The following is a 25,105-nucleotide window of genomic DNA, read 5'->3' as shown; positions in this document are numbered from 1 at the left end:
GAGAAAGTGCTAATAATCCCAACTTCATTCCTCATTATTGACCCACATCTCGAATCGGAAAATTCATTACTCAAAAAAAAGAAAGAATTTATTTCATTTTTGAGACGATAATTTTAGATTAAACACGAAATATTAACACGTTGAGGCTCAATTCGGGTTAAGAAATCTTTTTTATTAATAAACCGAAACGAAAAGAAAATCTTTAACCTTTACTTCGCCATTATTATTATTGTTATTATTGCGAAACGGTTTTTATTGCAATTAAAACATTTATTCACCGTGACATAAACAGTTATCTTATTATCGGTAATAATTTCAAACTAATTTTCCTTTAAAAAAAAATCTACGTAAAAAAGCGCCATCTATCGATGAGGGTACAAAGTTTTCTGTTAAACTAAAATTGACACTTAAAAAGAACGCTTAACTTAACCTCAACATTATTTAATTTAATTTTTTAAATTAATTATTTTATGCTTTGAATAACTTTGTTACAAATAATTCGTCTAAATTGAAAAAAATAACACAAAAAAGAAACACTTACTTGATTTTTGAAAATTTCACAAAAATAAAGTCGCATTTTAAAAATGTTAATCGTTGAAGCAACACAAACACTGCTAAATCACTTTTAAACAAGAAAAATCTAATTATTCCTCGATTTTAAACGAAATAACGAGGATTTTTAACCGGATTTTTGTTTCACCACTTTTTCTTAGCGTCACCAGCATCGTTCTTCATTTTTTTTAAATAAATTTAAGCTGTCATATACCTGGTCATATAGTGGTGTGATGTTAGCAACATATTTTAAATAACTTTCAACGAAATTTAATTAAGTTTAAAAAATAATTAGTATTTTCTTTTAAACTTTATCGAATCATCATAAATACATTAAAAATATAAATAAATAATAAAAGAAAATATTAATCTAAAATTAATGTTAAATAACCGCGCCATCCATCAATGAGAATATAAAGTTATTGTAGATTTCGCTAATTTTTGAATTGTAGGTTATTGACATATATTAAATTTTAAATAATCTTCAAAAACTTACCAAATAATCGTTCTTTTCACCATATAATCACAAATATTTAACATCATATTTGCAACTGTTATTTATTTCTTAGTTAATAAAAAACATAATCACTAGCTTTTGGAGTTGTTCAAATCCAAATTTTCAGGCAATCTTGCCTCGGAAATTCTCCCTGCATAAAAAAAAATTAATTTTAAAGATTGTAATTAAGTTGTAAATGAATTTAAAGAGAAAAAAAGTAATAAATTTCATTTTGTTTATTTATTTTTTAAATTTTCTTTCTCAATTCAACTCCGTTCTTAATGTTTAATCTTTATACAACCTCTATCTACAGCCTGTATATTATTATATAATACTTTTTTAATAATAATTACATATTCCTTTTAGTCGTCATCTTATGTTTCTACTCGATTTCATTTTATTTTATAATAAAGTACCGGTGTGGTCAAAAGTTAATATCTACAAATGTCTTTTTAATATTTTTTTGAACCCTTTTTGTGAACTTGTTTTAAGTTAGTTGAGGAACAATATCTGTTTTATAATTTAAATTCTTTTTCTACATCTTACTTCTTAATCTAATAAAAAATTTTAAACAATAATTTCACACCTAAAGATTTTTTTTTTAAAGAAATCTTTTTCGTTTCCTTTTTTTTTTGGCATCTTAAATACTTTTAATTTAATTAATGAGCAATCAAAGTACCAATTTATAGTTATTAATTTTTTTATCGCCATTTTTGTTACATTTTATATATTTTTTTTGGCACTTTAATGAATATCTTTCTATGAATATACTTTTATTTCATCTCCTAAAACTATATAGTACCCTAAATTGTCTTTTTAAAAAAGTAATTACTTAAATCTTCATTTTTCGTTATATTTAAAAACGAAAACTTACCTTTCCTATCGATATTTACATTTTTAATTCATTTTTTTTCTTAATTCTGGTGTTATCAAGATTTATAAACAAATTATTTTTTTGTTTTAATCGATTAATCTAAAAAAAAAATATTTAAATTAAAAGAAAAATAAATAATTTTCTTCACTCGATATCAGTCCTTTTTATGTTCAGCACTATTCCCCCTCCCAAATCGTTTCCGAATCGGTCTACTCGAGTTCGGATCTAAACTAGCCGATCGTCTCTCTCTCCCTTCGCGAATTTGCGCGGCCAAAAGTTCAATTTCCCAATTTGAACTTGAATTTTGATAGTATTCAGGTTCTGAAGACGAATTTTTCCCATCCGTATCATCTTCCGTATCCGTGTTTGAGTCAATTTCAATTTCAACTTCACCACCACCTCTATTGTTATTATTGTTGTTATGGTGATGAAGAACTTTTCTTCTTGATGACCAAACCGGATGGGGTTTTAAAGTTTCTGCGGGTAATTCCCGAAGCTCCTCTGATTCGCGTTTATTACGATCATCCCAAGAATGCGATCGTTCTCGAGATGTTGAGATCACCGTTTCTATTGAATCCTAAAAAGTATCATTTTTAAAAACAATTAAAGTATTAATTAAGCTTAATTAACCGTTAAAGACTCCTCCGTCGTCCGTTCCAACTCCACAATATGACTCCTTAATTGATTGATAATCTCATCTCTCCTCCGAATCTCATCTTCTAACCTCTCAAAACGGTTGTGGAATTTCTCTTGAAGTTCTTGCAAATGATTCGTCATCACTTGTTTAATTGCTAAAACGATGTCCCCGAAATATTGGTGTTGCTCATCTTCTAGGGAAGCTTAAAAATTAAAATTAAATTAATTTATGAAAATAATAACCTTAAAATCAAAACATTCCAACTTGTCAAAGGAAAAGCAAATCAAAAAATTAAGTTGGTATTAGTTAACATCAAATCAATAAAAATTAACCTAAATAAATGTTTTAATTAATTTAAAAAAGAAAATTGTGTTAATTGTGTACTTACCATGATAATTAAGCATCATTTGAGTGTTTATTTATTTTATTTTTTAAGTGTTATGTTTGAATAAAAATTCTAACCTAAAAAAACTTACTTTTAATCAATTTCATTTGATGATTCGTTTTCGACGTTGTAATCAATTGAATCCCGCACTTTTCCAATTTATTTTTATTATCATCTTCGATATCTTCTTTAACAACATCTTTATTAAAACTTTTTTCCATACCTTCTTTCTCAATTGGCTCCCTTTCCGATTGAAACGAAAACAAGCTTCCTACACCGCCACCATTAGTTCCGACAATTGTGGCACTGTTCGGAGGACTCTGTAAAGTGTCCCTATTAAAAGTGACACTCTTTGAGAGCTTACTATGCCTTGCCATGTATCCCTCGATCGTTGGGGCCCGCATCAATTTCTTCAATTCAACCGAATCCGAGGTTATCTCTTGTTTGGGTGGCGTTTTTTGTTGATCCGTGTGCGTCGTCGAGGTCGATTTGGCATCTTGGGGGCGGCGAAAAAAATTTTTTTCGTTTTTCCCGTTTGACGTTTCGGTTAATTTTTTTAAAATCGATTTTAAATTTCTTCTTTCGGGCGTTTCGTTCGATTCGGAACTGGAATTTAACGAGCTTGGCACTAACAATAAATTGGCACTTAATTGATTTTTATTCCCCGTTTGATGGTGCATTGTTGACCCTTCGGATTGTGATCGAGTCAAACTCTCATTCGTTTCTTGATTACTATCGGGTATATCCAAACTAAAGCTTCTCGTTTTCATCACGGTCTCTAATTCTTCCAATTTTTGACGTTCGTTTAATATTTTTAGTTTTTTTACGAAAGGAAGTCCGCCGTATTCCGGGGATAAATCATCGATTGATCGGTATTGTTTCGTTTTCCTCGATAAAGTTAAAACTTTCTCGTTAAGTTTTAAAGTTGGTTTTTCGGTACTCGCTTGAAAATCGACGTTTTCTTTTACGATTGCAGCTCGTTTTAATTTACTCCACGGGGGATCATTCTTTTCTCGTTCGTTATCTTTATTCATAATTTTTAAACGATCTTTAAAGCTAATTTTAGGTTTTTGACTAGATTTTCCTTGCGTTGGCACTAATTTCCCTACATCCGGAGTTACATTTTCGCTTTCACCCAAATTCTTTTCATCTTTAGCTTTTAATAATAGAAGTCGTTGAAGAAGCGGAAGTCCAGCTCCTATCACTTCCTGTTGAACTCCACCTTGATTCACTTCTTCCGGAATTGGAGGAGGGCTTTTAACACTGGATGGAGACGGCGATAAAATGGACGGTGATGCAACTGGAAGTTGAGATGATAAATGTTTTTCTTCATGCTCTTGCTTCTCTTTTAAGAGCCTTAATCGGGCTAACAGTGGCAATCCCGCCCCTAACGGAGAGCTAACTTGGTCGTTATTACTTCGTTCTTCACACGAATTATTCGTTTGATTATCCTCTTGGCTTAAATCGTGCGATTTCACCCGCGACATTCGCTTTAAGACTCCTTTTCCACCTCCGTTATTCGATGAATGAAGGGGTTCTAATTCGAGAGATTCTTGGGATCTCCGATGAGTTCGCGTTTTTCTTAACGCATTTCGAAGACCCTAAAAAATTTTTAAAATTTAAAATTTATAAATTATTGAGTTAACCTCAAACTCCATGACATTAACATAGTTCAACTATTACCTCTTAGATGGCAGTGCAAAAATTTAATTTAATAATAAATAATAATAATTACTTTCGCTTCATTTTTAATTTTTCCAACAATACTCCTCGGATCTGGGGCGTGACCGCCATGATGATGATCTCCTTTGGTATCTTTGGGTGGATGTCGAGCGGAAGCTTTAACTTCCATCAGTCTCTTCCGCCCCAAAGCTTGTAAAATCTCTTGTGCTTCCGGATAATCTTTCATTGCGGCCAAAACGTCCTCCCGCGACAAAGAGAATAACTCCGAGTAGCCAACGGATCGAACATCCGCCGTTCTCCTAAAAATTACAAATTAATTCAAAATTTGTTAGAAAAAAGGCGCGGTTTTTAACTTATTGAGCCCGTCTAAATTTAAAATTCCAATTTCGCCGAAAAAATCGCCCGCTTTCATGGTGGTTAGGACCTTCCCCGTTTCGCTGAGCACCTCGAGAATACCATCGGCGATTATGAACATTTCCCGAGCGACTTCGCCTTTGCGACAGATCGAATCGCCCGGGGTGAAGATGTAGGCTTTCATTTTTAAGACGAGATCCCGCAAAAATTCCGGTTGGCATTCTTGAAAAATTGTTACCTAAAAATAAATTTAATTAAGCCATAATAAGATTAATAATAGCAATAACAACCTTTTTTAATACGCTTAGATTGACGTGAAGTGCTAATTCGGTTTTTAACTTATCCGGAAGTAGCCCTAAAGCCGTGTTGATATCACCACCTCCTTGAATACGACCCCGCGACCATGAGTAATCGTACCATCGTAGTACACGACGTTTCATCCCACCAGGTACCTTTAAAAAAATAAAATTAATAAATTTCTTTTTAAAATCATAATCTACACTAAAAATCCTTTAATTTGACCCCAAACACCATGCGATTATCTTTAAAAATACCGAAGTTATGGTTAATTTAAAAACTAATTCGTCAATTGTTTTTAGTTACATTTCCGGTTATATCTCGGTTGTTTTTAAAGATAACCCGATCGAGTTTGGGTTCAACTGAAAGAATTTTTCGTTCACTACGCGAAAAAAATCACCTTGTGATGCCTCATGTAGGTCTTGGCGCCATCTAGGAGTCTTTCGAATTCTAAGCGATTCGCGTTTCGATTTGTTATCACATTTCCGACTTGACCTAAACGTTTTCCAATAATAATTGATTAATTAAAAAGGCGAATTCAATTTTTTTCTTACCCACGATCGTCGCGAATATAAATACCCCGATTAAATAGGAAACAATTGTAAAAATGTACCTAAAAAGGAGTTGATTAATATTTGGATTTGAATAAGACTCAAAGTTTCGAAGACGATTGTTGAATTGATTGAAAAAAGGGAATAGAAAAATGTTAAAGAATAAAAAAATGTTTAACCGCCGGAACAGGACTGAGAATAGGCTGTGCTGTCGAAACTTTGAGCCTGCTACGTTTTCTTCGTAACCGGAAATACCCTTAGGATCTCCGTTGCTACATTTTTTAAGCGAAAATTCCCCCAAAAAAAAACGCTAAATGCAGACGTCTCGTGAACAGCCCATCAATCCTGCCGCGGCTTTTCTTTAACATTTTAAATTTCCCGCAACTTATAAATTATTTTTTTGATTTTTGACGTACCCTCCATTGTTGTTGAACTGCAAAAGGCGTGATTTGACGCCTCTACGCGGCAGTGACCTTGGACCGTCCACAGAATTCGTCTGTCTAATCCAAGAAAAAATCCAAGATATTTTTTGTATCAAAAAAATTAATCGCAATTGAAATTATTCCCCAAATCTAAATTATCGCCTCTAAAAACTCGATTTTCTTAAAATCATACTCACTCCGCGTTCGTTTCCGGAGTTGGCAAATCACCTATTGTTGTTAAAGTCAACGTTGACCAATATAGAGAACCCAAATACTTCCTTGTTAACGTCGCGTAATCTCCTGGACGATACGGATAAACCCAATCACCCTAAAAAAATTTTTTTTTAAAAAACTCGTTTTGCGTAAGAGTGTAGAGCGTCACCTAGCGGAGATATCAAATTTTTTTTTAATAATAAGTTGTAGTGATCTAATTTTAAGCAAAAATCATTAAAAAAGCTTTTAGTTACAACCAATAATAACTAAGATATCGATCAAATTATGAAAAACGCGGTCTCTATAAGAGCGTAGGGCGACACCTAGCGGACATATTAAATTATTTTTAACAAAAAGTTGAAGGTATCTAATTTTAAGCAAAAATCGTTAAAAAACTTTTAGGTTCAACCAACAATTACTAAAATATCGATCAAAATTAATAATAGTGTACAGAGTCAACTAACAAAAATGTTTATAAACATTATTAAGATAAACCATTCATAACTTAATTCCAAACAAAAATTGTTCGAAACTTTTCTCGATTAATCCACCTTTTTGATTACCTGAAATCCCTCAGCTTGCGATAAAAGGAAATAAAAACACCCAAACCAATGCGCCAAAATGAGCAGGATGTGAATCAAATTGATTACTCTCCATAAATTTGGATAAACCGTCCTCGACTCGACCATATAATAATAATTCACAGCTCTATAAACCTAAAAAAAAAGAAATGTTAAAATAATGAAAAAAGAAATTGAAGTAGTAACCTTGAAAAATCTGGGACATCTTAGTAAAGGCTGTGACCCTAATCTCAATTGAATCAAATCCAACGGGCATAGGGCCGCAAGATCCAACAGGAAGGCACGTGAAGTTAGGTAGTGTTTCGCCAGCTTCCTAGAGTCGTAGACCATCAGTCCTTGTTCCAGGTAACCAGTGCGAAGTTGAACGCAAACGTCCAAAACGAAAAAGACGTCGCTCAACGAATCGCAAGCGATCCAAAAATTACCAATCAATTGCTTCGAATTAAAATCGTTTAGTTTTAATTCATTCATTCATTCATTATCATTGATACCTGAAGTTCTGGAAAACTTTGACGCACAATCAACGTCCATAAATTGTACAAAATGCACACGGTGAGTATGAGCAACCAGTAAAAATAGAAATTTTCGTCCGGATTGACGACGGTGCGCGGCTGTTTTCGCGGCCTTCGTCTCCTACGAGCACCGCTAGAGGGTGCGTCACCCGCGTTACCTTCGCTTCCGGTATCTTCGACGGTTTCTTGAGCTTCCGGAATTTGTCTCGTTGAAAATCGCTGAAGAAACGAGTCTTCTCGTTTTAAGGGAGGTTTCTAAAACAAAATTAATTTCAATATAAAGCATAGGGCGACATCTAACGGGCTCCTTTATTGATTCTAATCAATTATTATTTATGCGCGGGTAATTATTTACAAAAAACTTGTTTTTTGTACATATACACAGCCCCATCTAGCGGAGTTATAAATTTTTTTTATTTAAATAATTCATTTCTAATCAAATTTGGAACAACTATTACTAGAAAAACTTTTTGATTCAACAATTTGCTCACCTTTTGCATAGCAGAAGAAATCTGTACGGTCGTCCTGAGTTTCATCCATCTTTGATTCGATTTCGTTCTGAAAAAGAAATCGAAATCATCAAAATTGACGAATTGAAAATCGTTCGTTTGAAGAAGAAGTAACACGATCTAAAGTCCACACAAAAACTAACAGATCCAGGTAGAACGTTAGCTAAAAAAGTAACAACGATGGAGAGGCGTCGCACAACGAAAGTACAGTTATTGTTTTATTGAAAAGGAAATTAAAAAAGTTTTTTCGACGATTCAATTCTTTTGATAAAATTAATATGGTTTTAAAAGAAAACCGTGGCGATAAACCAAGTCAACGCTTTATCTATACAATTATTTTAAATTTTCTGTACTTTACTTGTGGACCATTTCAAAAATAAGATGATTTACAAAACAAAATTAATAAAAAACTGCTTTTAATTCGTCATCACCCACCCACAACGATTTTCTTCTAATTTTTCAAGAATTTTTTTCGTTAAGAAAAAATGCTAAATAATCTAATCTATCATCTAAAATTACATCATTTCATGCAATCAAATTATTTTAACCCTTTAACGAATTTATTAATTTTTAAGTTAATAATTTTCGTTGTAATTACGTTAAAAGGTTAAAAAAGAAGAAGAAATCTATACAAAAATGTCACAGAACAAAAAACGTCGTGGGTTTAACAAAAAAATTTTTTTTGAGTTGGCAAGCGTTGACCAAAAGCTTTATCGCCTACGATTTTGCAAAAGAAAATTTGCAATAAAAATGAAGAAGAAGTCTGCGCGAATCACCAAATACACATCGATTAATAATAATAATAAGAAAGATGCACCACAAGAACTTTTTTTTAGATTTTTTTTGATAAATTTTTGATTTAATTGAACCTCTTAATCTTGCGCAGCGAATTATAATACGCCATCACAGCCCGAAGATTTTTCCAGCTCTGCGTGGCCACTTTGGCCGACTCGCTCGACTTCCGGTTGTACTCCCTTTCCACCGAGGACGTTTCCTCCTCGTCGAATCTGAAATGCATTTTATATTTTTTTCGTTTTTTTTTAAATTATATTGACATGGTACATCAGTACACAGCGCCACCTGCCGGGAATTTTAAAATATTTTATTAACAAAAATCGTTTGAAATTTAATTCTGAACAAGTATTATTCAAAACACTTTTTGATTAATATCAATCATTCATTTTTAATCGTTTACCTTTGACTGGGACTTTTCGTATCCGATTCGTTAGCATTCGAAGATTCATCCTCTTCCTCCCTACTCGTATTTTGCGATCTCGGCGATTGTAACGGTGTCCTAGCGTCGTCCGAACTCGCCCCACCATCATCCGCGAGATTTTTTCCTAACAACCCCTCTCTATTAGTATTTGGAGCCCCAAAGTTTGAAGGAGGATCAATCTGCAATTAAACAAATTTATTTACAACCTTTATAAACCCACAACTATCGATTTACCGACACGATTGCACTTTGATTTATGTTCGAGTCTGTTTCATGAAATACCCTTCGATTCATCAACATCCACCGGAAGCAGTTTGAAGCAGACCGGGACGTTGACGAATTGCTTGTAATTTAAACGGAAAATGAAACAATTCAAGAATAAGAAATCTTTTTAACTTAGATTTTTTTTAGTATTGTGATGTTTTACTTGTGTGTTTTTACACAAGTTATTAAACTATAAATTTGGGTTTCTTTAATTTTAAGAGACTCTTATTAAAAATTCAGGGCAAATTCAGGTTCAAAAAGAAAATTAATCAGGTTCGACAAAAATTCATTTAATTAAACACAAAATCAAATTAACTAGTAAGTATTGATCAAAATTATAGGAAACTCTTGTGAGTTGTTCTTTGATTTTTCTTTTTGTAGGTTATGTTAAATAAGAAAATAAAATTATCATCCGACTCACTGCGAAAAAGAAAGGATTGGAGTTCAATGTGGTATCTGGATTATGGATTGTCTCTTGTGTTCGGGGCACTAACTAATTTTCTGGATTGTCTACAGGATTCTTCTTACGGGAAATTGAACTGCTTGTTCTTCGGAAATAGGGTCTTGGATGACCTCGAAGAAGTATCAGTAGTTCTCGGAATAGGTTGTAGGATGATTCTCTTTTTATTTTAATATCGTAAGTTGATTTGACTTTAAAAAATTATCTTAAATTTTTGAGGTTATCTCTTGAGATTCAAAATTTCTTCTATCTGACGACGTGGATTCGACGCTGGTCAGACGACGACTGATTGGCTCTTAGCTTCGCGCCCTTTTCAAAATTCAAAATTCTTGCTTCGAAACTAGCGTCATCTCTTGATTTTTCTCGGAATTAACCTTCAAAATTAAATTCTTTTTTCGTTGATTTCTCCCTTATTCCTTTATGAAACGTAATAAAACTTCGTATTCAACGTTGTCTTTTCTTGTTTTCAGACATACATTGGAGTACACGCCAAATTTCAACAATGAGTAAAGTTAGAAAAATTCAAATTTAAATCAAAGATTTCTTCCTCAAAATAACGTTAAAACCTCAAAAGATGAATGAAAAATGTGCTTTAGGAGCTGAACTATAATAATTGATACTTTTGGAAGCAAACAAAACGGTTTAAGATAAGATTTTCACCAACACAAAATCTCTCTGTCACAATTTCTAGGTTATGTTCTCTCGGTGAACTAAGAGAATGTTAAAATTATCACAGTATTATTAAGAAAATTTATTTAAAAAAAATGTTCCTTATTTAATCCTAAATAAATATTGTTTAAAATATTTTTTCGTATCAACAATAATTATTGAGATATCGCTTAATATCTAGCAAAACTGTTTTTTTATAAGAGTGCACAGCGCCACCTAGAGGAGATAACCAAAAATTTTACTAAATAAGATGTTCGTCTTTTAATTATAAACAAATGTTATTTGAAACATTTTTACTTATCAACAATAATTTTTGAGTTGTCGCTTAATACATAGCAAAAGCTGGTTTTCTATAAAATAACCCACAACGACATCTAGCGGAGATATCAAATTTTTTTATTAAAATAAAACGTCTCAAACTCAATTTAGAGTAGATATTACTCGAAAAATTTTCTGATACAAACTTTTTGTTCAAAATTTGTTTAAAACATTTTTGTTTTGGTTAATTATCATCAACAAACACAGTTAATTTGCGGGTAAATTCCCCGCTAAATTGATCCAACAAACCATAAATTTAACGGATCGATAACCGGAACGGAAAGCGGTGATAACGCGGAGTCATTGAAATTATCAAATGATTTAATCTCATCAATCAAAACATGAATGAATGATTTTGATAGTGCTACTTTCAAAGATGACCCAATCTAAATTAGTAAATAAAGAGGGGCGATTTCGCCGGGAAAATTGGGGGAACGTATTCCTGACCCCATCACCAATCAACCCCGTTGATTAGAACCGAATGCTAACCCTGAATCAATCTCCATGCAAATTAAGTAAGTAGAAACAATTTTTTAATTAAAAAAAAAAGCGCTACCTAGAAATAGTCGATATTTCTCGGAATAATAAAAAAGGTCGAATCGATATTTCTTACCTTTAAACGAAACCCAAACATATTTGTAACCATAATTTCAAATTTTATTCCTTTCAACAAAAAAATCACCTTTTCCCTATCATTCTCTACTTTGCGATGGTTTGAAAACCATTTACCATCCCTATTTATATCGTGGTTTCGTGTCAGGCGCATATTGTCCGGTGTTTAGTGGAGGGAGAAATACGAAATCCGTCAATCAAACTGACCCCTCAAATGTGGGGCGAGAAATTTGAAATATTCGCTCTTGGTGTAACGCCAACACCCGCTAAACTAACTACACACCCCCTAACTACTCCCCGAAGGCGAGACCGAGAAAATTAAGCGATATAAAGCGGAAGAGAGACGGAGAGTTTCGATATTTCCGAGTAAAACGCAATCCTACGAGGATGCATCTCATTTCTAACCGGTGCATTCACCAAATCGAGTTTCCCAGCCGAAATTTTAACCGACGTGATAAGATTGAATCAAATCGGGGACGTTGATAACTTTATAATGGGGAAAAAATTAATTTAAATCGATTATAAAACTAATACTAAATAACTTTACTAAAAAAACTAATTTTTTATAGTAATACACAACAGCACCTAGCGGAGATATCAAAAATTACTATTCAGAAAAAATGTTCCTAATTAATTAAAATTTTTGACATTTCTTTTTTAGGTTATGTTTTCAATTTTATAATTTCAAACCGATTTCTTTAATAAATTTTAAATCGAAATTTGTTAAAACACGTTGTAAAAATGAGACTGTCCATTTTCATTACGAAAGTAAAAACAAATTTCCCCAAAAAAAATTTTTTTTAATCTATCAATAATTGATGTCGGCCACATTTCGGAATGGTTCATAAAAAGGAACTATTTTAATCAACAAAGACTGATTATAAATAAATTTTAACTCAATTATTCAAAAACTTTCATTCACACTATCATCGATTTTTCGTTTTCCGCTTCGATGACTCTCATTTTACACTTTAAAAACTCGGCGTAAACTGTATATAAACTGAGTGTGTAAACTGTAAAGTTTAAAGCGTCGAGATTGTTCGTCGACGGTGCCAGAGTACAGGACGTGACAATTCCAACAAAATCGTCGTGTTAAACCGGCATTTTACATTCCAACTCGCATTTTCTCGCATATTTCCCCATCCCATCCTCACTTTACGAAAGAGGTTCAATAGAGATGTCAACGGACTGAGATTAGAATGTAAACAGGTTATTTGCTAAAAGTTTCCAGACTTGAAAAATATTTTAAAACTTCAAATAACGTCTCTTTTAAATTATAAAAGTTTAATTAAACAAATTTAAAAGTTTAAAAAGGTTCAACGTTTTATCAAAACCCTCTTTTAAAGCTACTTTTAATGTTAACTAAGCACTTCTCGTAACGGTTTACATCCATTATTCGAATTAGCGCTGGGGGCGAGGTGAAGAGAAGGAGAAGGGCGCGCGCAAATTGAATTGCGACCGGAAATTATAATCATCTCCGTCATATTGTCATCAGGAATACCCCTTTCTCACTTCGTTATTAACCTCTAAAGAGGATAAAGTGGTATTCGGCATTATTCTTGATTATGGAATTATTAGTATTTTAATCAGCCTTAAACAAGATGTACTCTAATGTAATTATGATTTCACTTTGAACATTTTTATAATAGTGCAGAGCGACACCTAGCGGAGATACTAAAAAATATCAAGCAAAGTTGTTCCTCTTTCAATTATAAACAAATATTATTTGAAACATTTCTCGCTAAAGTGTAAAAGAAATTTTTTATAATAGTACAGAGCGACACCTATCGGAAATATCAAAAAAATTTATTAACAAAAATTGTTTCTTTTTCGATTCTAATCAACTATTATTTGAAACATTTTTCGCTAAAATTAATGATTAATCATGCGCGATTTAATTATAAACGAAAAACTGGTTTTTTATAAGAGTACACAGCACCACCTAGCGGAGATATAGAAAAATTTTATTAAGAAAAATTGTTCCTTTTTTGATTCTAATCAACTATTATTTGAAGCATTTTTAGATAAAATTAATCATGCACGGATTATTACCGAAAAACTGGTTTTTTATAAGAGTACACAGCACCACCTAGCGGAGATATAGAGAAATTTTATTAAGAAAAATTGTTCCTTTTTTGATTCTAAGCAACTATTATTTGAAGCATTTTTAGATAAAATTAATCATGCACGGATTATTACCGAAAAACTGGTTTTTTATAAGAGTACACAGCACCACCTAGCGGAGATATAGAGAAATGTTATTAAGAAAAATTGTTCCTTTTTTGATTCTAATCAACTATTATTTGAAGCATTTTTAGATAAAATTAATCATGCACGGATTATTACCGAAAAACTGGTTTTTTATAAGAGTACACAGCACCACCTAGCGGAGATATAGAGAAATGTTATTAAGAAAAATTGTTCCTTTTTTGATTCTAATCAACTATTATTTGAAGCATTTTTAGATAAAATTAATCATGCACGGATTATTACCGAAAAACTGGTTTTTTATAAGAGTACACAGCACCACCTAGCGGAGATATAGAGAAATGTTATTAAGAAAAATTGTTCCTTTTTTGATTCTAATCAACTATTATTTGAAGCATTTTTAGATAAAATTAATCATGCACGGATTATTACCGAAAAACTGGTTTTTTATAAGAGTACACAGCACCACCTAGCGGAGATATAGAGAAATGTTATTAAGAAAAATTGTTCCTTTTTTGATTCTAATCAACTATTATTTGAAGCATTTTTAGATAAAATTAATCATGCACGGATTATTACCGAAAAACTGGTTTTTTATAAGAGTACACAGCACCACCTAGCGGAGATATAGAGAAATTTTATTAAGAAAAATTGTTCCTTTTTTGATTCTAATCAACTATTATTTGAAGCATTTTTAGATAAAATTAATCATGCACGGATTATTATCGAAAAACTGGTTTTTTATAAGAGTACACAGCACCACCTAGCGGAGATATAGAGAAATTTTATTAAGAAAAATTGTTCCTTTTTTGATTCTAATCAACTATTATTTGAAGCATTTTTAGATAAAATTAATCATGCACGGATTAATTATTACCGAAAAACTGGTTTTTTATAAGAGTACACAGCGCCAACTCGCGGAGACATCAAAAAGAAAAGTTGTTCATCTTTCAATTATAATCAAATATTATTTGAAATATTTTTCGTAAAAAAACAAAATTTGTTTCCGGTCATTAATCGTTGTCAAAAATTTTTGACGAGTCTGTGAAATTTCGAGTGTGAAAATGAGTTTTTTGGAAAAATCGAAATGTGTATATTCAAATTGTTCGGAAAGAACAAGAAAATTAGCTTTACCCAACATCCATTTGGTATTAGCCGTCCTTAAGGAACATTTTCATACATTAACAAAACTTAGAATCGAAAGATTAGAAAACTTAGTGAGGGAAATTGAAAAACTCAAAATTGAACAGAACGAAGATTATTTAGCGGAGGAGAACTTAAATAATAAAAATGAGGATAATTTCGATATAAGAAAAGAACATTTCGATGAAAACGTAATGAAAAAAGAAGAAAATTTTAATAAAAAAGTGATTTTAGAAGTTGAAAAAATCGAAAACAAACCGTTTAATTTCAATTTAAACCCATCGAAATTAAAATCGTTTCAAGAATCATTACTTTCGCTTAATAATGAAAATGATTTTAAACGAAAAACATCAATTAAGGGTTTAGTTACGGAGGAAGAAATAAAAAGTTTTACCCCTGCGATGCACGAACCGATCGGGACTTATTATACTTTAACCAGAAACGGAGGAAATTTAGCTCTGGTTAAAATTACTCTTTGTTAATTTTTGAAATAAAATATTGATCGTTAAAAATAGCGTTATTTGTCCCCCATTCAATATATTTAAGGCCAAGCACGTGCCTGCTTCCATGTCATGTCACCGAAAGAGTTTGTGGGTCACATTTGAAGAGGTCGTCTCACCGGGATAAATCAAACTATTGAAATATTCGAAATTAAATTTTCTTCAACACAAAAACAAGCCCTTCAAAAAGAAAAACACCCAACTCAATTACCCCTTTAATTTCATCTTGAACAAGAAAAAGACCCTTACATGCAATCCTCGAGCGTGCGATGGGGCTACTTGAGGACCTACTTTCATCATCATACCTCTAGAAAAGTTAATTTTTTACCTGAAATGGCATCGTTGAAGTATTAATAGAACTAGTCGTAGGATGGTGTTGATTGTGGTGATAGTGTGAAGCCGCCGTTGACCCATAATTAAGTTGATAAGCGGTGTCCAAGATTTTTTTATGAGCCGAAGCGTGAGCTCTATAAGCGGAAACGCTCAATTTCATGTCGTTTTTGGCCAATTTGTTGGGGCACTACCGCTCGGTGGTCGTTCTTCGCCTCGAGCAGCAGCTCCATCTTGTTATCTTCGAAGAACCTAACCGAAAAAAAAAATAAAGCATAAAAAAAAAATAGTTTCAAGGTGACACATTTAAAGGGAGATCGATAATTTAAAAACGGGGGTGTCTCTATTTGTCTCCGAAGCGACAACGGTAGGTTCGCGTTTTCCATTGTAAATTTACCTCTGAAAAATACGTTGGATTTGCATCTCGAGTTGTCGGTGCTCGGTACTCGCTTGGATGGATTGGATTAGAGACCTACTCGTCCTTGGACTGGGCAAATATAGATAATTATTCCTTGTTCCGGAAAATCTACTTCACAAATATTTTCTTAAAGACGTTTTTATATCATATTATTTTGACAATCAATTAACGTTATAGGTTTTAACCACCACTAATCGATTCGGGCGGAAAAATTAGTTAATTTAAGAAAGAATCATCGAATCATCATCGCCATCGGCTTAATCACGCTTGATACCGTGATGAGATGGTTAGGCATGGATACTTAAAATATGGTCTGGCTTAATAAGAATATGGTATCGATATTGTGCTTCGTCTGCAAATGACCTCAGCTTCATTACGCTTGATATAGTGATGATATGGGTTTGTTTGATGAGTACATGAAATATACTCTGGTTTTGTATCAATATGGTATCGATATTATGCCTCGGCCGCAAGCGACCTCGGCTTTATTAAGCTTCATATCGTGGTGAGATGGTTAGGTATGACACATACTTGAGAGATAATACTATTTTACATTAATATGGTATCAATGTAGCACCTCGCCCGCAAGCGACCTCGGCTTAATTATGCTTGGCATCGTGATGAGATGGCATGGTTTGGTGTCAATACAGTATAGTAATTAATACTGAAATTTATTGATAATCAAAAAAAAATGTTTTCGTTACAATTTCTGAAAGAAAAGAAATTTATTGTATCAATTTAAGGTTAGATTTCATCTAACGGTACGGTTCCGATCGATAGAAAAGACGAAAAGTTTGAATTATAGAGTAACTCCTCCAACTTCGACAACACAGGAATCTTACCGATTTCCTCAAAACTTATTTTCAACACTTTGCCAAAGTTGCGAGGCATAATCATAATTATTTTACATTTTCATAAATACCAAGCAACTTTTTCCACCAAATTCCACCGTTGACACCGACACCATCGGAATTCCAATTTTCTAAACTTCCCATCCTATCCCATCCAGATAATTAATTGCTCAACTTTTCATTTACCCACTCAAAAACAAACCCTCATTTAATTTATTTTTTACAACCCTTCATCATCGACACTTTAAAGAATTATTTTATCATTTTTTTGACCTTCTACGTGTATCGATTAAGTCCTAAGGGACTTCACCCTTCGAGCACGTTCAAAATCAAACTAAAAAAGGTTCTTTATTATTTTCCTTTACTTTTACTACCATTTCATATTCGACTAAAAATAAATTTGCGATCGAAATCGATGAAAAAAATCAAATTAATCTAATAAATTGAATCGAATTAATTACTCAAATAGAATGTGAAGTTTGGAAAATAATTTTAAAATGATTTAGTGCGATTTCGATAAATTCAATTGAAACGACCCTATAGATTAATGTCTGGAATCGCATCGAATTACGTTTAACTTGAAACTTAGCGGAATAAAAGCGGGTATCTCATTCAGTAAACATCCGTTATTGTTAGTGAAAGAGGGAAAGAGATGGAAAGCGGATCGAATGCTAACCATACACTAATTTAAACAATTTCTTTTCGCACAAATTAAAATTAACCCAGACAACATTTAACATTAGCCACCGAGAACATTTACGACCTTCGTTTGGGGGCCACACAATTTTACGACAATTTCTAATGGAATAGATCCGTTTAGTACTGTAGTTTTACGACTTCCCATCCCCTACACACAAATTTCGTGCTGATTTCACCCCAAAATTTTTGTTATTTCACTACCTAATCTAAAACAAAAACAGAAATTAAGAAAACAATAAGAATCATCACCTTTCCTTCGACCTTCATCCTCCCTCTTTTCCATCTCGCTTAATAATTTCGGAAAATCCTTCACAAGCAGCACGTTTTCACACACAAAATAATTTAACCAACACTTTTTATATAAAATTACAACATTTCCGGTTTAAAAAAATCGACAATTATTGAAGGGATGTTTTGGACGATTTCCGAATTTATATCATGTAGGAAACACGATCCCTTTACCGCATCTCACACGATACTAAACGTAGATTTCCACCAAGAGCCCTTTCGAAAATGTGCAATTGCGCAGATGCCGATTGTGACCCTGCGATAACTTCTTATATCGAAGATTTATTTTAAATATTATTAATTCATTATAATTTTCTTTTAAAAAATCGATTTTTCATTCAAAAATAACTTAAAAATATAAAAAATTAAAATTAAAGATAAATTAATTACAGTTACCTACCTTACCGGCCATTTATAATTTTAGGTTACCCCAATCCTTGAATTGCATAAATCTTCTTTAATTTTTCTTAATACACGGATACGACGGATACTTATCGATCCTTGCGGTTGATAATTTAACATCTCTTGAGTCGATACGAAGTGGTTGATTCGCTTTGGAGGGTAATTTTTAATCATCGTCTTCGATTATAAATCAGATCTTTGAGTGACGCTTAAAACTGTCAAATCTAAATCAAACTAAATTGAATGTAGCTACAAAATAAAATTATTAAATTAAATTGATTTTTTTAATTAAAATAAATAAATTAAATTAATAAGATTTATCCATAACACTAAAATAAATTTACGTTTAAAAAATAATAAATATAATTACAGAATGAAGATAGCCACAAAAAAAATAATTTAATTATTTTGTATTATTTTTTTATTTTAAATTTCCTATCCGTTTCAATTTCATTCAAAATTCTAACTGAAATTGGGCGAACTTTTAATAATCGTTAATAATTTATTGATTAAAATTGATTAAAAGTCAATGTCATAATTTAATGTTTTCTAATCAAATTTCGAATAATTCCTCCCTCAAAATAAGCGAATTTAATCCTAAATCTACTTGGAAATAACGGTAAATTAATTTAATTATTTAATTACAATTAATTTAATAAAAATGTTATTCCCAAATTATTTTTATTACAAGATAGGCAACCCAAACTACACAAATTTATCACCACCCATTAAACTGTTCTGATTGGTTAATTCTTCCCATTTCCAGCTGATTCCAGTCAAAAAGTTCTCCGAAATGCTGCGTTAACGATTTTGAGGTTAGACCATCGGGTGTTTTTGGTGTTTTAAGCGTTTAAAAGGAAAATAAAACCCACAGGTAAAATTATTTAAACGTATTTACGTTTAAAAATAATTTTTTAAAGCAATTTTGATTAATTAAAATGTTTTGTGTTCAAGGTTTTTTGTAGGAACGTTTGTTTAGAGAGCGATTTTGAATTGAATAATTTGCCTACGTCAGAATTACCTGGCGTTTTTAGATAAATTGGGGCTTTAAGACTTCATTAAGAAGTATCGATTAAAATTACTTATCTCCAAGACTTTATTTTAATTAAGGTAAAATTTAATCTTTAATAAACATATTACGTAATTTTTTTTTTATTGGGACGATTTCGTTACATTATTTCATTAATTTTTCCATTAAAATTGTTTATTATTTATATTAAGCGACTTAAATTCGAATTACGAAAGAGATAATCAAAAAAAAAATGTTTTTTGCTTTATCTTCTCACGTCCATTAATTATAAACACTTTAAGTAGATAATAATCAAAGAAAAGCATAGAAATTACTTTGTCGTTTTCTATTTTTCGACAATTTAGTCCACAATTACGTTTGTTTTCGTACCAAATGTTTATAATTTTGCAATTTCAAAATTGACGCAAATCCTCACTTTTGGGAGTATTTAAAAGGTTTCAAATCGATTTAATTTCGTAGTACTCAAAAATGGATAGGGAGATGTTGCAAAAAAGGCCATTTAAGAATCCATTTCATCGACCGTGGATGGAAGATAATGGAACGGCGGCTATAAATCCGAGACAAGCGTTTAAAGGGATCATCGCAGGTATTTTTAAACTAAAAACGAAAAAAAAATAATTCATAGATAAAAAAATTTGAGGTTATGCCAAAGTCCTTTTTGGATCACAACAACGAAAGCATCCAAATTAATCACTTTAAATCAACTAAAACTTATTAAAGAACATCCCTACATCGTTTTTATTGATATTAAGTTAATTTTCCCCAAATTTTAACAATTTTAGAGAGAAAATAATTTAATTACGTTTCATTCTGAACTGTCAAATATAAAAATAAAGTGAAGTTAGATGTTAATTAATTTAAAAATAATTTAAATTTAAAGCTAACTTCACAATCACAAATTTGAGGTTATCTTAATAAATTAATATTATTTTTTTTAATTTTAAGGAGGAATAACTGGAGGAATTGAAATATGCATAACTTACCCCACGGAATACGTAAAAACCCAATTACAACTCGACGAAAAAGGATTAAAAAAGCAATACAATGGTATCGGAGATTGTGTGGTTAAAACCGTACGAAATCATGGTTTCTTTGGGTTATACCGAGGATTAAGCATTTTAATTTACGGTTCAATACCGAAAGCGGGCTGTCGATTTGGTGCCTTCGAATTTTTAAAATCGCTCTCAATGGACGAGTACGGAAATATATCTCCGTTCGCCCGTTTCTTTTGCGGAATGGGAGCCGGCGTTGCCGAGGCCATTTTTGCAGTCACCCCAATGGAAACGGTTAAAGTTAAATTTATAAACGACCGTCGTAGCATGAACCCAAAGTTCCACGGCTTCGTACACGGCGTTTCGATGATGGTGAAAGAAGATGGGGTACTCGGACTTTACAAAGGGTTAACCCCAACCATTCTTAAGCAAGGTTCGAATCAAGCGATTAGATTTTTCGTTATGGAAACACTTAAGGATTGGTATCGAGGGGGTGATCCGAAACAACCCGTCCCGAAATATATAGTGGGGTTAATGGGGGCGTTCGCCGGAGCCGCCTCGGTGTTTGGAAATACCCCGTTGGATGTGGTTAAAACGAGGATGCAAGGTTTAGAAGCGAAGCAGTATAAGAATACTTGGGATTGTTTCAAGAAGATTTGGGTCAACGAGGGGCCTTTGGCTTATTATAAAGGAACGGTTCCCAGGTTGTCGAGAGTATGTTTAGATGTGGCGATTACGTTTATGATTTATGATAGTTTCATGGAATTATTTAATAAGGCTTTTCCTTGAGGAATTTCTTTAACACAAATTTGGTTAAAAAAAGTTAAAATCTAAATTTATTACTTTCTGATAGCATTCCAAACGAAAGTATTTCAACCGATTGCATTTGTATTGACCTTATTTTGTATTATTAATTGTTTTAAAACATTTACTATTATTTTTTTTTAGTTTATAATTTATTGTCAAATTTTATTGATCGTTATTCGGTGACAGATTATTTTTAAAAATTTTTATGAATCAAAAGAATATTAAAATAAAAACTTATATTTTATCGATTTTAATCGTTTTTGTTCTCTTAAATATCAATTATCAGCATAAATTAATAATTTTGCATGGAAACATAACCTCAATGACAACAATAACGATAAAACTTAATTTAATAGTAATAATGTAATATTGAACTGATTTTAATCGAATAATTAACTCAAAACGATGTTACTGTTTATGTACAATTAATTAATTAATAATTTTTTAATGAGTTTTGAATTACCCGCCATAAAACTCACGTGACCTTCCCCAACCAATCAAAACGTAGCAATTTAATTCGTGTTTAATGGTGGTTGCGTTTTAGTTCCGGAGTGAATCCCTCCTAGAAATAAGCCGGATAATCAGCGAAAATGCGTATTTTCGGGCCGTTTAGGTGATAGTAACTACGTCGTCTCTTCGTTTGATCGATCTAAAGCGCGGTTTGGGTGAAATCCCACCCGAAAGTTGCCACAAACTTCGCAAACGTTAAGCATCAATTATTCGCTTTTATTGTTTGGAAAGTTGATAAAACATGGTTCGAGGTAGGTCTGGGAGTGTTATTAAAGCGAGTTTGGTGAAATTTCTAGTTGTGAGGATAAAAATGCGAAAAAATGAGTTTGGGCAGCCATTTTGAAAATTGATTTGTTTTGGGTTACTTAACCTATAATTATTTATTTATTTAATTTTATTTGATTATTTAATTATGTGATAATATAAAGAATAATTAGATTAGATTTCAATTTTTGATAAAAATACAAAAAATTGGTGTAAAAAATAAAGTTATAATTTGACATAACCTAACTTTTTTTTATTTTTATTCTTTGCTTTATATTTAAGGCAGAAAAGTTCGCGCTGTTGTTTCGTGCCCGGAAAATGACGATTGCTACTCCCCCAATCCGAAGCGGAAGGGGCAAAAGGCGGAGAAGACTCAAACGATAACTCGATTCTTTCAGGTAAAAAAAAAATTGTTTCCGATTTGACTCATTAAGTTATTTTTTTTTAGACGGTGGTTCAAATGGATTATAACGAAGCTATGATTGACGAGAAGACCGAGAAGTTTGAGATTATCGACGAGGAATGTATCTTACAAGAAACGAAGCTTTTGGGTAAATTTTTTTATTGTATTTAAGTTCCAGAAGGATCAGTTTCAATTTTTTTATCATTAGAAAACGTTAATTTATCGACCTCTTGCGAGATGTGCCCCACAAGGTTATTAGATGAAACCACTAAATTCCGATAAACCTCTTCCGCTTGATTTATAGCTGTATCATAACGCAATTTCGTCTCGAATTTCTGCTCGAGGCTTTTTGTGATCTAAAAAATGAATTTTATTAACAAATAATCAAAAATCAAAATAATTTTTAACCAAATGCAGCTTATATTTCGATTTTTCAATCTCCAAACACAAATTTTTCTTCTCCTCTTCTTGCTTTTTAATCAAAACGTTTAATTCGTCTCTTTGCCGGTGGAGCTGATCCAAACAGTTGGTTATTTTTTCGCAATTTTCAAATAAATTACGATTTTTCTCCATTATTTTTTTTTGAAACGTCAAAAATTTTCGAAACTTGTCAAAACAATTTTCTCATAAACTAATTAAAAATCAGGTTTAAACTCGACCCCGCAACATTACGATTTAAAATCGACACCACACCGAATCGAATATCGAATGGAAACCGCTCGAAACCCCACAATCTCTTTGTCGATCGAAAAGCAACAGGAACAAGTGGTGCCCGTTGTTGAAAAAGCACCGAAAGGAAAAAGGAAACCAAAAAGTGATTTGGGAAACACGAAGTTAACAGAGTTCTTCCCTGTTCGGCGTTCAATTAGGAAAACGAAGAAAACCGTTTTAGAGGAGAAACAAAAATCATTAGAGGACGCCGTTCGAAGCGGCTCCGAAGATGGTTTATTAGTTAAAATATTCGACGGCAAAGGAAGAGGGGTCGTAACAACAAAAACCTTCGAAAAAGGCGACTTTGTAGTTGAATACAGCGGTGACTTAATCGATTTAACCGAAGCTAATCGTAGGGAACAAAAATACTCTTTGGATCACACCGCCGGGTGTTATATGTATTATTTTAAATATAGAAACCAACAGTATTGGTGAGTTTAACAAAAAAAACTTATTAAATGAGCTCAGAATTGATTACAAAAAAAAATTTAGTTCAAATGTCAATTTGAGGTTATAAAGTTTTTATCACAAATTTTGACTCATTTTATGAACCAAAGTGAGATTTTTAACCAAAACGTTTTCTAGTATCGATGCGACTGCTGAAACCGGCCGATTTGGACGCTTGGTGAATCATTCGAGGAACGGAAACTTAATAACGAGAACGATTCTCTTGGATAATAAGCCGAGATTGGTTTTGATCGCTAAAGATAGGATTTTAAAGGGCGAGGAGGTTACTTATGATTACGGGGATCGATCTAAGGAGTCGTTAAAACATCATCCGTGGTTGGCTTTCTAATTTGGCGTTAATAATTTTTTATTTTCTCAAAGTTGATTTTAATGAAAAGCGTTTAAAGATTAAAGGCTGATTTAAAACGAGTACTTTTTAGGGAAATTGAAGTACTATTTTTAAAGGAGTACTATTTAGGAAAAAGGAATTTAAGATAAAATTAGGCCAATTTAAGAAATGAGTATTTTTATTATAATTATTTATTGAATTCTTTTAATGAGGAGCACTGCCTTTATTATTATTTTTTATTATTATTATGTGTTAATTCGTGAAAGTCTTTTTTAATTCTCGTACTTATATTTTAAAACAATTAGCGACATCTGTTTTCGTTTCCCCCAACTCTTTGACAGTGACAAGAATGACAGAAAATTCGATATTAAAATAATTATTATTAAAATTTTATAATAATAATTAAATAATTAGTGATTATAAATTTTTGTGTGTATATTATTATTTTTTTTTAATAAAAAGAAATGTAGATAGAGTATCTTTGTTAAAAAGAAAAATTGGATTAAATAAATGGATAATAAAAGTGTATCTTATAAAAAAATGCCGCAATTATTCGAATCCAATTCCATTTCATCCATAAATAATCATAATAATGTATATATTAGGTTTTTATTTTTACAAAGTTTGTTTATAACAAAGCGTTGGATACACGGAGTAGTATAAGGAGATAAAACGGCAATAGGCGACTGTGTTCTAGAATAGGGCGAATCTAATTCAGAGTTTTACCTTGTGGCTCTGACGACAGCGCCCCGGTGGCAAAACTGTAAACTAATTAAAATTAATCTGTTTAGGTTAGGTCGGTAATTTTTTCCTTTGTTGTCCATTACATTTTATTATTACACACCATTTTTACAACTCAATATTAGATAATAAGTAATTATAATAATATTAATCAATATTATTATAATTTTTATTACTCTTATAATATAAAATTGGTGCCAGCTAAAATCAGCTGATCTGTCAGAACAAATTGCAAGCAACAATAACCTAAAAAGCATATTTAATTTTAGTTTGCAGTTTTAACACAAGGGGCGCTGTCGTCAGAGCCACAAGGTATAACTCAGAATTAAGTTCGCCCTATTTTGGAGCAAATCCCCCACCACTTTTGTACGCTCGTTTTATCTCCTTATACTACTTCGTGGTTGGAT

At 32.0% G+C, this 25,105-nt stretch overlaps 3 protein-coding genes across 15 annotated transcripts; 2 read left to right on the top strand and 1 right to left on the bottom strand.

Moving 5' to 3' along the window:
- Positions 1-1,084: 1,084 nt before the first annotated feature.
- Positions 1,085-18,701, bottom strand: LOC111414112 (Cyclic nucleotide-gated ion channel-like). Of its 11 annotated transcripts, none has more exons than XR_011642260.1 (19): positions 18,004-18,392; positions 15,785-16,038; positions 9,262-9,461; positions 8,936-9,073; positions 8,049-8,115; positions 7,537-7,812; positions 7,232-7,480; positions 7,028-7,180; positions 6,449-6,579; positions 6,246-6,329; positions 5,833-5,891; positions 5,679-5,773; positions 5,272-5,433; positions 4,981-5,219; positions 4,680-4,926; positions 3,036-4,545; positions 2,553-2,761; positions 1,923-2,499; positions 1,085-1,199 (listed from the first exon to the last, which is right to left on the bottom strand). XR_011642260.1 is itself a non-coding variant. In XM_071201102.1 (19 exons), exons 3-19 carry the CDS (start codon positions 15,947-15,949, stop codon positions 2,077-2,079), a joined length of 4,407 nt encoding a protein of 1,468 aa, XP_071057203.1. In that variant the 5' UTR covers positions 15,950-16,038; positions 16,184-16,312; positions 18,443-18,701; the 3' UTR covers positions 1,270-2,076. The 11 variants fall into 11 exon arrangements, 10 of the variants coding, with proteins under 10 accessions (XP_071057203.1, XP_071057204.1, XP_071057201.1 ...); XM_071201102.1 differs by lacking the exons at positions 1,085-1,199; positions 18,004-18,392 and adding exons at positions 16,184-16,312; positions 18,443-18,701 and having other exon boundaries at positions 1,270-2,499; XM_071201103.1 differs by lacking the exon at positions 1,085-1,199 and having other exon boundaries at positions 1,270-2,499; positions 3,036-3,264; positions 3,319-4,545.
- Positions 18,702-18,976: 275 nt separating this feature from the next.
- Positions 18,977-21,522, top strand: LOC111417919 (mitochondrial citrate transporter scheggia). Of its 3 annotated transcripts, XM_071201018.1 has the most exons (5): positions 18,977-19,063; positions 19,211-19,318; positions 19,399-19,554; positions 19,934-20,060; positions 20,420-21,522. In XM_071201018.1, exons 4-5 carry the CDS (start codon positions 19,943-19,945, stop codon positions 21,253-21,255), a joined length of 954 nt encoding a protein of 317 aa, XP_071057119.1. In that variant the 5' UTR covers positions 18,977-19,063; positions 19,211-19,318; positions 19,399-19,554; positions 19,934-19,942; the 3' UTR covers positions 21,256-21,522. The 3 variants fall into 3 exon arrangements, with proteins under 3 accessions (XP_071057119.1, XP_022906101.2, XP_022906109.2); XM_023050333.2 differs by lacking the exon at positions 18,977-19,063 and having other exon boundaries at positions 19,203-19,318; XM_023050341.2 differs by lacking the exons at positions 18,977-19,063; positions 19,211-19,318; positions 19,399-19,554 and having other exon boundaries at positions 19,718-20,060.
- Positions 21,523-21,782: 260 nt separating this feature from the next.
- Positions 21,783-24,409, top strand: LOC111417735 (SET domain containing 8). The gene is made up of 5 exons (XM_071201019.1): positions 21,783-22,034; positions 22,330-22,445; positions 22,496-22,598; positions 23,097-23,592; positions 23,747-24,409. The coding sequence occupies exons 1-5, from the start codon at positions 22,025-22,027 to the stop codon at positions 23,955-23,957; spliced, it is 936 nt and encodes a 311-aa protein (XP_071057120.1). The 5' UTR covers positions 21,783-22,024; the 3' UTR covers positions 23,958-24,409.
- The last annotated feature ends 696 nt before the right edge of the window (positions 24,410-25,105 follow it).

This window comes from Onthophagus taurus, unplaced genomic scaffold (genome assembly GCF_036711975.1).
Source record: "Onthophagus taurus isolate NC unplaced genomic scaffold, IU_Otau_3.0 ScKx7SY_16, whole genome shotgun sequence".
In the NCBI taxonomy this organism is placed as follows: domain Eukaryota; kingdom Metazoa; phylum Arthropoda; class Insecta; order Coleoptera; family Scarabaeidae; genus Onthophagus; species Onthophagus taurus.
This window is presented reverse-complemented; position numbering and strand designations above follow the sequence as displayed.